This window comes from Bos taurus, chromosome 2 (genome assembly GCF_002263795.3).
Source record: "Bos taurus isolate L1 Dominette 01449 registration number 42190680 breed Hereford chromosome 2, ARS-UCD2.0, whole genome shotgun sequence".
In the NCBI taxonomy this organism is placed as follows: Eukaryota; Metazoa; Chordata; class Mammalia; order Artiodactyla; family Bovidae; genus Bos; species Bos taurus.
In genome coordinates this window covers 107408935-107422979 of record NC_037329.1, presented here as the reverse complement: position 1 = coordinate 107422979, position 14045 = coordinate 107408935, and the positions used below count along the sequence as shown (strand labels likewise).

At 59.2% G+C, this 14045-nt stretch overlaps 1 protein-coding gene across 1 annotated transcript in view; it reads right to left on the bottom strand.

Annotated features, from left to right (window-relative positions):
- The window catches only part of SPEG (striated muscle enriched protein kinase), a 58632-nt gene that overhangs the window by 1271 nt on the left and 43316 nt on the right, over window positions 1-14045 (bottom strand). Inside the window, 18 exon segments of the mRNA NM_001142485.4 lie at window positions 178-327; window positions 551-626; window positions 1461-1684; window positions 1765-2004; window positions 2479-3094; window positions 3220-3387; window positions 3537-3659; window positions 3758-3925; window positions 4077-4193; window positions 7269-7400; window positions 7895-9896; window positions 10134-10202; window positions 11477-11519; window positions 11682-11834; window positions 12451-12477; window positions 13005-13183; window positions 13290-13367; window positions 13918-13975. Of these exon segments, the coding sequence (NP_001135957.2) occupies window positions 178-327; window positions 551-626; window positions 1461-1684; window positions 1765-2004; window positions 2479-3094; window positions 3220-3387; window positions 3537-3659; window positions 3758-3925; window positions 4077-4193; window positions 7269-7400; window positions 7895-9896; window positions 10134-10202; window positions 11477-11519; window positions 11682-11834; window positions 12451-12477; window positions 13005-13183; window positions 13290-13367; window positions 13918-13975 (4623 nt within the window).

Sequence of the window (14045 nt, the reverse complement as noted above, 5' to 3'; positions counted from 1 at the left end):
AAATGGTGGCAGAACAGCCACTTAGGAGAAGTAGGCGTAGTAACCGTAGTAATAGCAGCAGCAGTGTATTATTGGTGTGGGGTAGGAGTTGGGGGGCTTAGGTGTGGGCTGGGCCAGGGCAGTGTGAGGCTGGGAGAAGGTCATGCTGGGAGGCTGGCAGGTGTGAGACCCACTCACCAGGGATGTACTGAGAGGACCTTTCGCAAGAAGAGGGTGGCACTCTGGGATGTGTTGGGATACAGCTGGAAGGCATCAAAGCGGCCCCCCACAATGCGAGCCTCTGTTTCCTGGGGGTCTGGCTCATAGAATGGGGAGCGTCCACTGAGCCTGCAGAGGAGACAGTTCAGTTAAGAGATGCAGACTGAGGGTCAACTCACAGGTCCAGGGGGACAGTAGTGTGGGGATTTCTAGGGGCACAGCACTCGGGGACAAGGATACCTGGATATTTGTGTGTGTACATGCATGTGTGTATGTGTGCATGACTAGTGCACATGCATGTGTGGGTGGGGACGTGGGGTGCAGGCAGAGGGTGGGGCCTGGGGGCACTCACATGATGTAAGTGAGCACACCCGCTCCCCAGATGTCCGTGGCAGAGCCGATGGGGTCTCCCTTTACCATCTCAGGAGCTGACAGGAGACAAGAGCCCATGGTGAGCCAGCTTCCAGGTGGCAAGGGACCAGAGAGAGGCAGAGTACGCCACTGGGGGCTTGGGAAGCAGGACGGTGCCCAGGTCACCAGACAATGGGTACAAGCAGAGCAGCAGGCCCCGGATACTGGTGGGCTGCATGGCCCCCAGGCGAGACTTGGGGCACCTGAGGAATCATCCCAGGCACTGAATGTGTATGTGTGGGGGTCCCCAGAACTACAGAGGAGCTAAGAAGCAGATGATCACAAGCTGTCTCAGATCAGCTCCAAAGGTAGGCGCTCATTCACGAAGAGTATGGCCAACACCGAGATTAAGAGCCTCTGAAATCAGCTGGGCTGGCTCTAATCCCAGCCTGCCCCTTCTAGTGACAGGACCCTGAGCACTGTACTAAACCCATCTGGCTTTCCATTTCCTCCTCTGTAAATTGTGGCTTGCACAGTTATTCTAGGGAATGGAGATGATGAACAGAGTATTTAGCAGGTAGCTAAATGGTAGCTAGTTTCCCTTATTTATATAAATTAATAATCAATTCTCCTGTGTTTATCACATCCTGGGTCTACCATGTACACTGATACTGAACAAACACCTCCCTGCACCTCTGTTTCCTCATCCGTAAAATAGAGGTAACATTATGCCAATCTCCAGGGCTACTGTGAAGAAAAATTGAAAAAAATCCACGGAAAGGACTTAATTCGCGGCTCACATACAGTAAGCACTCAATAAATGCCACGTGTGTGGGTGAAGTGGGGTGAGCCCTGGCTGCTGCCCCTTTGCGAGTACCCCATTCCCCCCTTAGATAGCATGGTGCCCTCACCCATGAACTCCAGTGTGCCCGTGCGGTGACCCAGGGGCCGCAGAGCCTGGGGGTTGTAGGGCTGGGCACTGCCAAAGTCCACGATCTTGAGGGCGTTGTCAGGGGCCAGCAGCAGGTTGTCTGGCTTGATGTCCAGGTGCAGCACGTGGCGGCCATGGAGGTAATCCAGGCCTTGTAGCAGCTGCACCACATAGGTGGCCACATCATCCTCTGAATACCGGAATCTGGAGGGATGGGGGTGTCAGGGGACAGCCGAGCCCAGCTCCCCCACCCCAGCTCCCTGCCCGCCCAGATGCCCAGCCACCTGTCGCTGAGCCCACAGAGAAGCTCCCGGTTGCCGCAGCTCTCGGCGATGAGCACGAGGTAGCGCGGGGTGATGTAGGCTTCGTGCAGGGCCATAAGCCGCTCGTGGTGCAGGGTCCTCAGCACCTCGTACTCCTGCAGGACCTGCCGCTTGCCCTCGGCCGCGTATGGCACAATCTTGGCCACGAATGTTCGCCCGGTGGCATTCTCCCGGCAGGCACGCACCACACCAAAGCGACCCCTATGCATTGGGGGGCATATCATAGGCTCAGAGGAGGGAGGGAGCACTTGAACTGTGCCAACTAAGCAGAGGGTAAGCAGGGACCCCTGGGAGCAAGGATGCTGTGGTTCCCAGGGTGGGCCCTGGAGTTCACTCCTGGGATCCTGGGTTTGAGTCCCAGCTCTGCTCTTCACTGACTCGGCACTTCAGGCATATCCTGTAACCTCCCCAACCCATCCATGGAATGGAATAATGCAACGTCCCTCTTTAATTTTCAGTTGTAAAAATTAAGATCACGAGGCCAAAGCGCTGGGCATGGCGCCTGGCACAGAGAAAATCTGAACTTACTCAGGCTAAGGACCCAGATCTCATCTTCCCAGGCACCCCCAACTCCCCAGCCAGGCTGGTCTTCTCTCTGAACCCCTGTTGCTGCCAAAGCTCCATGTACTCCCCACCTCTGTCCTCCTTCCCTCCCCCAGCCCTGGTCCCGCTTGCCTGGCCTTCTCCTCCAGGAAGGTGTATGGTTTCTGAGGAGGGCCCTGTCGAAGAGTGGTGCCCTCTGGCTTAGGAGCCCTGGGGGGACCACCCCCAGGGGAGCCAACCACCTCCTTGGCTGGGCTGAGGCTCCGCACAGTCACTTTGGTGGGCTCAGGAGGGGGCTCGGGGGCTGGGGGCTCAGGGGCTGGTGGTGCAGACACAAAGGAGGTCACCATATACAGGGGCATTGAGGAAGAGGCTGTTTTCACCACTTGAGGGGCAGAGGCTGGGATGGGGGTCCCAGTGTCAGGGACGGAAGACTTGGGCTCACTTGGGGAGTCCTGGGCACTGGGTGGGGTAGGTTCTACTTGCTGGGCAGCCTGCAGGCCCCGGTGCTTTCGTGGGGGGGTTTGGGGTGGTGGACCCACAGCCTTGAGGGAGGACAAGGCCTGGCTGGGGGGTGCTGGGGAAGATGAAGGGCCGAGAGGGGCTGCCTGGGGGCCTGGGGGAGCAGGAGCTGGGGAGGGGCTCAGGGGAGGGGCCAGTGAGGTAGGAGCGTCAGGAGGCGGGGCCCTGGCTGGCCCTGAGGTAACAGGGGCATCTCTGTGAGCAGCAGATGGCAGAGCTGAGGAATCTAAGTAGAGACAGAGAAAACCATCACCATGGTGCCTCAGGGGCAAAACCAGGTGCTCCAAGAAGGGGCTGGACCTGGAGTTCAGTAACCCTGCCCTCCCTGGCCACCCCTGCCATCCCACTGACCTTGCACGCCCCTGACGAGGACCTTCTCAGAAGGGTTGCTGAAAGGCCCTTGCCCAGCACGGTTGGCACAGGCCACACGGAACCTCACAGCCATGCCGACTGGTAGGTGGGTCACGTTGTAGTAGCAGTCGGGGATGCCCGAGCTCACGGGGTGCCAGGAAGACTCCCCTACAGGCAGCATGGGGCAGGGGCTGAGGCCACAGAAGAGGTGGCCCAAGCTCCCAGTGCCATCTGTGAGGAGCTCAGGGAAGGTACTTGTCTCCCCAACTTCACCCTCCACCTGCCCCCCACCCCTGACCAGCCTGCCAGTCCCTCACCATCCACCCGCCGCTCCAGCGTGTATGTGCAAGGCGCCTTGCTGTCTCCCGGCTTCCAGAGCACCAGTGCTGTGTCCTGGTAGGTCTGGGGCACCTCAGGAGGAGCTAGCTTTCCTGGGGTACCTGGTGAGAGAAGTGGAGCCCCAGTGAGCCCCTGCACCCCATCGAGTCCTGTCCCACCACCCACATCACTGCCTCCTGGGTCCCTGCCCTGGACTCACGAGCCACAGCCACGGTACAGGAGCTGGTGATGCTGCCAAGGACGTTGGTGGCGGAGCACTCATAGAGCCCCGCATGCCGCTTGCCCGCCCGGGGGATGCTCAGTAGCTGACGACCATCTTTGCAGGACACGATGATCACCGAGGGCTCTGACCGCAGGGACTGCTTGTCTGCGGGCAAAAGAGGAGAAGGACGGGCTGCAGAGTGAAGTAGCACATGTGTCCTCTGGGCCCCCTCAGCTGCCACTTCCCGCTGAACATCCCCTGGCCGTGGGGCCACCTGCCTACTCCTCTCTCTCTGGAGGAGATGTGATCGCCTCACCTTTCATCCAGGAGATGTGGGGTGCAGGGCAGGCTGCTGGCAAGCAGAGCAGGGTGGCTGCCTCTCCCTCCAGCAGCACCTGGTCCTTGAGTTTGATGTGGAAGACTGGGGGAAAGTCTGAAGCGACAGCAAAGATGGTCATGGGTCTGCGGGAACCCCGGCTCCCTCACCGCTGATGGAGGGGAGGAGGCATGTGAGAGCTAGCACTGCCTGCAGAGGGCAGAGTGAAAGGCCATCTCTTCCCAGGCAGATGGGGGAAGGAGGTCTTGCCTTTGAGAATTTCCTTTGGGGTGAGCATGACTTTCCCAGGCACTTGCTGTGTGTACAACTATCTTTTCCCTTCACTGATTATTGAAGACATGTCGTAGCTGCTACCTTGTATGTTTGTAAGTCACTTTAAGCACAGCTTGGCACTAAGTAAGTGCTCTACAAACACCTGGTTTTGTTTTATTTTTATTTGACTATGCTGCACGGCATGCAAGATCTTAGTTCCCTGACCAGGGATTGAACTCGCGCCCCCTTGCAGTGGTAGCAGAGTCTTAACCACTGGAATGCCAGGGAAGTCCCTATAAGCACTTGCTAAATAAGATGAAAACAAATATTGAAAAACTACAATGGTTAAGCTCCTGCAATACCCATTCATTCTGGGGTACTATAGGACAAGTGACAGGAGCTGGTGACCTGAACTGAGACTCCCAAGACTGAACATACATTCAGTCAAAATGTGCAATTTCAAAAGACCTAAAGTCAAGGCAAACCTGGGGCAGACCCTGAAAGTGTGTCAGTCTCCCCCATCCCTTGTCCCCGCTAGGGTCTGGGGCACCTGTCCCAGACCTTCTACACCCTCCTACAGATCAGCTAAGTGGCAAGAGCTTTTGAAACGGAAAGACACCGTGTCTACATGACCTTAGACCATGTCTGTAAATTGAGGAAAATAACACCAAACTCACAGAGTTGTCATGAGCATTCAAAGAGGCAAGTAAAGCGCTTAGCAGATGTCTAATATATAATAAACGCTCATAGATGCTAGCTTCTATTGTTGTGATTATTATCTCGTTAACATGCCCAGTGGAGAAGCCAGCACAGACCCCCAAAGAGGCTGTTTCAGCAAAGCTGGCTTCACAGCAGGCTGGTGAATGGGCCCACGGCAGGGCTGCAGATGGCCACTGTCTTTGCTCCAGGTCTTTGCTGGCCTTGTGGCTCATTAGTGCCCTGAGGATTTGCACTTCTGCTCCCTGGGAATGTCTTTTTAGAAAAATCCCATCCTGGTCTGGTGATGGTAGTGGTGTGTGTGGGGGGTGGATTTCTTTCATGTGGACTGAGAGGTAGATACACCTGGGAGCCCTGGCTCCTGCCTGTCTGCGGAACCAGCAGGGGGCGGGATGTGGATGAGCTGGGAGAAGAGGATCTGCAGAAGAGGCTGACAGGACGTCAGCCTGCCCCTTTTCCCACTGTACCCCAGCGCTCCCCTAGGAGGGCTCCCACACCCAGGTGCCATCAACATAAAGGGAATATGGTTTTGTCAATGACCACCTTCAGATCAAGGAGGATACTGGGTAGCGGGGAGAGAGACGGAGCCAAGGAGAAGGAGAGATGAAAAGTGACCCTGGTCCAGCTCTGCCAGTCCCACTCATGATCCTCCCAGGGGCCAGCCCGACTTGGGAAGGTGGACGTGGGACAGCCTTCTTCCCGAGGGGAGAGGGGCAGAGGATGAAGTAAGGAGACATGGCCTTGGCAAGAAACCAGCTGCACAAGCAACATGGAGTCGGGAGGGGGGGCCCCAGGTGGAAAGGGATCAACTGTCCCCAGGCCTCGGGCTGGCTTCTCTCTCTACGCAACCCCCCACCCCCCACCCCTCCTTCCCTGCCCCTGCCCCCACCGGCCGGCCTCCCTCCCTCCTCTTCCCTCACTACAGCCCCCTCCACCCACTGCCTAGAGTGAGATGCCCAGACTCCCCCACCACCAGCCAAGGAGGGACGAGGTCACATGTTCAGTCATGAGCCCTGCTGAGATGCATCTGGAACAGTTCTGAGGAGTTTTATCGGAAACTGGAGAAGAGATCTATGACTGATAAAGGCCCTGCATGTAGCCTGGTGTGGTGGGCCTGCTCCTCTCTGCAGGTTGGTCTGGAAACCCTGGCCTCCTGAACTTCTGCCATCCGTGAGTAATGCTCCCCACTTTCAAGGGGAGGACTGAGGTGACCCAGGGGGGAAATACCTCCCCCGCCGTAGCCCCGGGACGTGGGCAGAGAGATAGACCAGGGCATATCCCAGGTGTTGCTCCCCCCAGGAAAGAGCCCCGGAGGTGGCTTGTCTGTGTGCAGAGCCTTTGGTGGGGGCAGAGGGGATAGGGAGGGGCGATCGGGTGTTCAGGGCTATAGAGAAATGGAAGGTTGAAGGCACAGTCCAGACTGTGGGCCTCTAGGCTGGGAGAGAAAGAGTGTCTTTGGGAGCACGTTCACAGGCTTCCCAGATGGCTCAGGGGGTAAAGAATCTGCCTGCTAATGCTGGAGACTCAAGAAACGAGGGTTTGATCCCTGGGTCAGGAAGATCCCCTGGAGCGGGAAATGGCAACCCACCCCAGTATTCATGCCTGGAAAATTCCGTGGCAGAGGAGCCTGGCGGGCTATAATCCATGGGGTCGCAAAGAGTCAGACGCAAATGAGAACACACACAACAATCCTGTGTACACACAGCACAGGGGGCGCTGAGGGACAGGGAGTCCGATCCTGAGCTCCATCAGAATCACACCCAGGGACAGAGACCTCTGTGTGGTGGGGGTGGGCAGCTGGCCAAAGAAAGGCATTAGTACGATATCACAAAGCCACTTCTGGGCTCTGGGTGCAGAGGGTCATACAGTCCAACTTACTACCAGCTCTGTGACTTGGACAAGCTACTTAGCATGGCTAAGCCTCTGTTCCCTCACCTGTAAAATAGGCAGATGACAAGACTACCTCCTAAGCAATGTTCGAGGGGCGAGTGAGGCAATGCTTGTTAAGTGCTTAAAGGACACTTGGTGTTGCTAATTAATGGCAGCTGAAGCAATTATGATGATTGTTGTTCTTTCCTGACTCCAGGCCCCCTCCACCACTGCCAGGGCTCCTCCAAGCTACAACTTGTAGCCAAGTTATACCCGGCTGTAACTTTTCCCTGGGGCTCGCAGGGGGCTACTCACCCAGCAGGCCTGGATTACCTGACTCACTGCGCACATACTGGTGACCCAAATCCTCCTGGACACTGCCAGAGAGGTTAGGCTGTGACAACCTCTTGTCCTTCCGCAGCCGAGAGAGGCCCCAGCGCAGGCGGCTTCGACTTTCTGCAGGAGCTGTGAAGAACCAAGCCTGTGAGCACTTGCCCAGCCACTACCAGGGAATAGAGAACTTATAGCCCTGACCCTTCCCTGGTGGTTCAGTCGGTAAAGAATCTGCCTGAAATGCAGGAAACCCAGGGTTCAATCCCTGGGTGTTGGGAAGATCCCCTGGAGAAGGGCATGGCAACCCACTCCAGTATTCTTGCTTGGAGAATTCCATGAACAAATGAGCCTGGCAGGCCACAGTCCATAGGGCCACAAAGAGTCACAAAGACTCGAAGCGACTAAGCCTCGACACCGGCCGGCTCCTGCAAGAGCCTCTATCCTTCAGCCTTCTGCCGCCCTAGTCCTGCCAGTTCTGTCCTGGGGGCCTCCAGAAATATCTCCGCTTCTTTGCGCTGGGAGTCCCTGGTCCTCTCATTCTCCCCGCACCTGACATACCAGCCTCGCCCCCCCGCCAGATCCCACCACACCTGTTTACGCTTTCGCCCCCTGGGGCCCCTTCTCACCAGAGGAGCCCGACGTAGCGCTGGCCTCGGAGCCCAGGGACTCCGCGGAAGGGGTGGCGGCGCCGGCTTGGGCCGCCAGCTGATTTTGCGCGAGGTCCAGGCGCCGCAGACTCTCGCTCTCGGACGTGGCCCTGCGCAGCCGGCCGAACAGCGGCGTGCTGCGGCCCGACGCGCCCCCCGAGTCCTCGCTGCTGCCGCTGCGCTGCAACCGGCTCGACAGCCGCTCCAGCGTGGAGCTGAGCCTCCGGCGCACCGTCAGCACCGGGGAGCCCCGCGCCGAGCTGCCGCCCTCCGAGCTCTCGCCGTCCCCGCCGCGGGGCTCCCAGGCCGGGTGGCGCTGCGCGGGCGGGGTCCGCCGCAGACGCTGGGACAGCGACAGCGAGAGGCGGCGCACGAGGCCTGGCTCCCCGACCGCCCTGAGGTCCTGCACGGAGCGCGAGCGCTCGGGCCGTCGCACCAGCTCCAGCGGCGTGCCCGCCGGGCTGGGCCGGTAAATGCCGTCCTCCTCCTCAGCCCCGCGGAAGGGGCCGCGCTCCTCCGACCGCGAGCGGCTCAGCAGCCGCAGCCCCCGCGACAGGGGCGACTCCCGGCTGCGCTTGAACTTGGCCTCGAACACGGCCTCCGACTCCAGGTTCTCGATGCTGCTGCTGAGACTGCTCCCTGGCCTGCGGGGGACCGCCGGGACCCGGGCTTTTTCGGCTGGCCCTGGGGTTGCTCCGGCTCCCGGCAGCAGGCGCTTCTCGGAGGCTCCTGGAGGTGGGGAGGCCACCCTGGAGAACACAGCCGGGTGGGGCTTGGGTTCCAACCGAGATGCTGGAGACCGAGATGTAGGAGATACGACTGCGCCCTGTGGGGGGCCTTGCGCCTGGCCTGGCAGCTGGAGCGACTGCATGATCTGCGCATACGGAGTGAGAGGAGGCGCTAGGGTTTGCAGAGCTGTGGGGGGCTGTGTGGGCTTGGGGCCCCGAGCTGGTTCTGGCGTAGATTCTGGGGCCTTCTCTCGGGCAGGCTGGGGTGCTGGAGGCTGTGCAGCCTCACTGGGGGTGCCCACAAGAGGTTCTGAAGACTTAGGGGTGCTGGGCTTGGCTGCACTGGGCCGCACGGGGCTAGGTGGTTGGGCCTCGCTGAGGGCGGACAAGGAGGGAGACTCCTGCAGCTTGCGGGCCCCCAGCCGGGCCACGGGGATCTCAAGGGGTGCCCCTGCTCGGCGGTGCCGGCCCCGGGGCTCTGCCTCACCCTGCGAGAAGCTACTGCTCTTCTGCAGGCCCCGAGCCTCAGGTGGGTGCTGGTGATGGGGTGCTGCCTCGCTGGAGGCTGCCCGCGCCAGCCGGGGGTCACGAGCCCGGCCCCCCAGGCTCTCCAGCAGGGGGCCCCTGAGGCCGCTGACCTTGCCATCATCGGGGCCACCCCTCAGCAGCCGCTGGCGCAGGGCCTGCAGCCTCTGGGCATACTCGCCCTCACCCAGGCCTCCTCGGGTCAGGCGGGTGGCCCCCGGGCTGGGGCTTCGGCGCTGCGGCAGCTCGACGGACGCTGCCTTGTGCAGGCCCCGGCCCGGTTCCCTCGGCCCGGCCCGGGGCAGGGCGCTCTCAGCCGAGCTGCCCCTGCGGAGCTCTGCCCGCCGGGGGCTGGGCCCGGACGGGGACTCCTGGCCTGGGGAGGGGAGTGCCTGAGGGCTGGGGGCCTCCTGGTCCTGAGAGGGGGCCTTTCCTTGTTCTTGCCAGTCCATGGGGGTGGCCGCCCCAGCCTCCAGGGCCCCGAGGGCCTCATCCTCAGTGGGAATGTCAGTGAGGGACACCCGGGAGCCCGAAAACTCAGGCTGCAGAGGTCGGGGCACAGAGGGCAGCTCCTCCAGCTCTTCCTCTTCAGAGTCGGATGATGACGACAGCCCTCCACTAGGGGGTGGTCTTCGGGGCACGGCCACCCACACCCGCTCCGGGGGTGCTCGCAGCAGCTCCGGGATGGGGCGCAGCACCAGGTGGCACTTGTAGCTGATCTGGGAGCGCTGGAGACAGGGTACCAGAGTCAGACCTGAGGGCCCTTTGGGGCCAAACTGACCCACTCAGGCCCACCTCATCCTCAGGGGAGAAGGCCTAACGCAGGCAGACGTGGCAGCCGAGAGAATTAAAAAGTGTATGAAGATAGATGCACAGAAGTGAGAGCATCTGACAGAAAAGGCAGCATTAGAGCAAGCTGTAGCATGTTGAAGAAGAAGGCAGAGGTGGGGCTCAGCCAAGTTTACCTGCCACCTCCGCCGGGAGAGGAATAGCTTTAGGTGATCCGTGCTCACCACTGCACCCTTTGCCTGTGCCTGTAAACCAAGAAAGAGGGCCTGAGGGAAAGTCCTCCATCAACCCTAACGCTCCGGCTTCAGCAGTGCAGAGATAACGTCCACAGGAGGGGACAGCAGATACAGCAGCATCGAGTCTGGGCTCCTCAGGCTCCCTTCCCAGGGGGGTCTGTCACAACAACTCCCACCGTCAAGGTGCCCACATGTGGACAAATTCTCTGAAGCTAAATGGAGAGGCACCTCAGGCTTCTCACATGGTGCTAGTGGTAAAGAACCCGCCTGCCAATGCAGAAGACGTTAGAGATGTGGGTTCCATCCCTGGGTCAGGAAGATCCCCTGGAGGAAGACACAGCAACCCACTCCAGTATTCTTGTTTGGAGAATCCCATGGACAGAGGAGCCTGGTGGGCTACAGGCCATAGCACTGCAAAGAGTCCGACACGACTGAAGCGACTGAGCACAAGTGCAAGTACAGAGAGAGGAAATCAGTGGCTCCCAGACTCCAGACCTTACACCAGGGCTTGCCCTATCGTGGTACACTGGCTGTCCTGGGAGGCCTGTGCTCAGGCCCCTCACTTGAAACCTGCTCCCCAGTTTACCAACTGGCTTCCTGAAGAGCCAGAGCCCCAGACATCTGCAGCCTTGGTGGGCCAGACCTCAGATGCTCTCCTCAGCCACCCACCCAGGCTGTCCTTTTCAGAGCTCGTTTCTGATCTGAGAGACCAGGCTTGTATTCCAAGCACAGATACCAGAATGACCTCAGCCTTCTGTTGACCCAGCACAGTTCTCCATGAACAGTTTGCTTTTACTGGGTCCTTTGCTGAACCCCTCCCTCTGCCTGGTGCTATGCCCTGCGGTGCTGGGGTTTGAAGATGAGTGAGAACTCTGCCCATAGGGAGCTCAAAACCAAGAGGACAAACCAGCCAGGCCACCCACCAACCACAGTATGCAGGACCAAGGCAGGAGAGAGGTGAGCCCCAGGAGTGAGGAGGCCCAGGGCTGGGCTCAAGAGCCAAGAAGAACTCTTGTGAGGATCCCTAGGATGTCGGGGAAGGGGGCAGGTCAGACCTGTGCCTTGCAGTCCATGATACCCCAATTTGAGCCTCAGTTTCCTTATCAGCCAAAGGGGAGTGATAATACCTTCCTTTGTAGAGCTATTGTGAGGCTAACAGATTATACGTAAATAAAATGCATATCGTGGTTACTGCACACAGGAGGGACTCAATAAATGGAGCTGCTAATAACGTTCTCTTTCCTTCCATCTCTTCTACCACCGTTTCGCAAGACAAGACTCACTTTAAACCAAGGATGTTCCAGGGTCTCCTCTGCAGTAGGCCTCCTGTAAAGGAAGGAGTATTAAAAAGGCATTTATCATTCATTCATTAAACGTTTGGGAAAACGGGGCCACTAAGGAGTTGGGGGACTGACTGTCTACAGGCAAAGGCTTGGGGCGGCGTGGGGGAACTCTGCAGCGGGGAGGCTCCTTGGGTCTCATACTCACAGCCGGTCCCGCACCAGCACTTTGATGAGGAAGCCCCGGGCCTCCCTGCTCAGGCTCAGGAACGTGGTCTCCTCGAAGGCCACGTTGTAGTTTCGGATGTTCATCAATGTCGTCCGATCATTTTCCCCAACGAACGGGGAGATTCCGGTCAGGCTGCATGGGTGGAGAGGGCTGCAGTGAGGGTGGGGCGCCTGGGGCTGAGAGGAGAGAGTAGGAAGCCAGCAGGAGCACAGGGCTGGGGACGGGAGGGGGCGCTGGGTGAATCTGCGCAGAATCTTGCAGATACTTGCCCGTCCTGCCCCTATTCGGCCCCCTGATGGCAGCACTGCCTTGAGCCCTGGGCAGCCAGACCCCTGCCCTCGGCCCGTGCTCTAGCAGACCTGTGCCAGCCCTCCCCCAGCCGCGGCCCGTCCCTGCAGTGAGGAGTCTGTGGCCAGGGGATATGTCCCCGGAGCCCCGGCCCTTCCCTTTCTAGTCTTCTGGACTAGTCCCCTGTCTTAATGGCAATGAGTCAGCACTGGCCTTCCCAAGCATACTACCAGCGTGTCCGCCCCTTATGGAGGCACATGGCGGTGGACAAAGCTTGGACACGCAGGCAGCGTGTCCACGTTTATGAGGCCCCTTCCAGTGTAGGAAGCAGCCAGGGCATGGAAGAGAAGGGGCAGGCTGCAGCCCTCAAATGTTCTGTTGCCCCAGGCTCTGCCAACGTTCGGGCCTTCTACGAGAAAATGTTAGGAGACGGGGTTCCTGAGAGCAGAGGGGCTCTTACCAGAGGAAGGCGACGACACCCACGGGCCTGTGGGGAAAGGAGAGTGAGCGGTAAGAGGGAAGCCCCGCTCCACCAGAAGTGAGCAATCCTCTGGCTACTGCTGATCTACTGAGGAAGGGTCCTCCCTGTGAACACTGCCATGGACAAACAGGCACGGGGAGCCTCCTTTGGGGAAGACCCTGAATCCAGAGGTCACAACGTGCCTGGAGGACTCAAGGATCATGGCAAGGCTGGCCTAGGAAGTCTGGAGGAATCTGCGGACCAAGAGACTATGCCTGCTTCACTTGGGGGTGAGGCAAGGTGGCTGTAGGTGGGGAGGTGTGGCACCCAGGACCATAGGGCTGAGGCCTTGAGTGGCTGGGTTGGCCTTGAGGGAGGAAAGGGAGGTAGTAACAAGGGCAGGAGACCCCTGTGAGCAAGGTCAGCAGCTGACTGTCAGAGAAGGCAGGCATCCGGGCTTAGTAAAGCTCCTCTCTGCCCCTGAGTGAGTCTTCAGCATGGCATGGGGGGAAGCTGCCCCGGCCCACCCCAGAAGCCCAGCATGCCAATGTTACCAGATGTCAGTGACTCCAGACACAGGGGTCTGGTTGACAATCTCGGGCGCCACGAACTCAGGTGTGCCGTATTGGCAATACTGGGGCTCTCCCGGTGTCAGCTCTTGAGCGTTCCCAAAGTCACAGATCCTCACCTGCTCCTCGCCCTCAACACCATCCCACACCAGCAGGTTCTCGGGCTGTGGGACACAAGGCGAGACATGAGAGCTGAGGGCCGAGGGGAGGACAACCCAGAGGCCTGGCTCCCACAGGTGTTGCCTGCTCCCACCCCCACCTGCATCGCACCTTGACATCCAGGTGCAGCACGTGGTTCTCGTGCAAGTAGCATATTCCTTCTAGTACCTGCCGCATGTAGGCCCGGATCTGTGGAGACAGGAGGCCCAGAGTCCAGGGAGTATTATGTTTGATCACCACCAGGGTTGTGGCAAGAAGCCAGGCTATGCCTGGGAAGTGGCCTTCAGGAGGGGGCCGATACATAGGTTTGGGGTTACTGAGGTTCAGGGTTTCCATGTACAGCTGCACAGGCTGAGCACAGCACAATTAGAGGAGGACACCATTTACATGATAATAAGTAGAATTGTGCAGTGCACAATTTGTACAGCCCTATACGGCAGGATAGCACTGAAACTGAACAGAGTCCGGATGGGGCTCCTTCTGGGGTAACGTCTGAGTGATCTTTATGTGAGGAAGACTGAGAAGCAACAGAGCTGGAGGCCAGGGTAGGTGCTGAGATTTATAGAAGACAGTGCAAGTCCCAGTGTGGGGGTCTGCTGCCTGCCTAACAGTGCTATCCACACCACCTTGGCCTGTTTGTGGCCACAGATGGCACACCTGGGATGCACCCCTCGGGTCTCAGAGATCAGGTGGGTGAACGCTGGTGCCCAGCCTGGCCCCTCCCACCCACTGCCCTCACCTCAGACTCACACACGGTGGGTTTCCTGGCCATTCGCTCCAGAAGCTCTTCTGTGCAGCTATGTCCTGGATCAAGGAAACAGTGACCAGTGCCAACAGCTGGGCCCACTCCCAGAGCTCCAGTTGGGT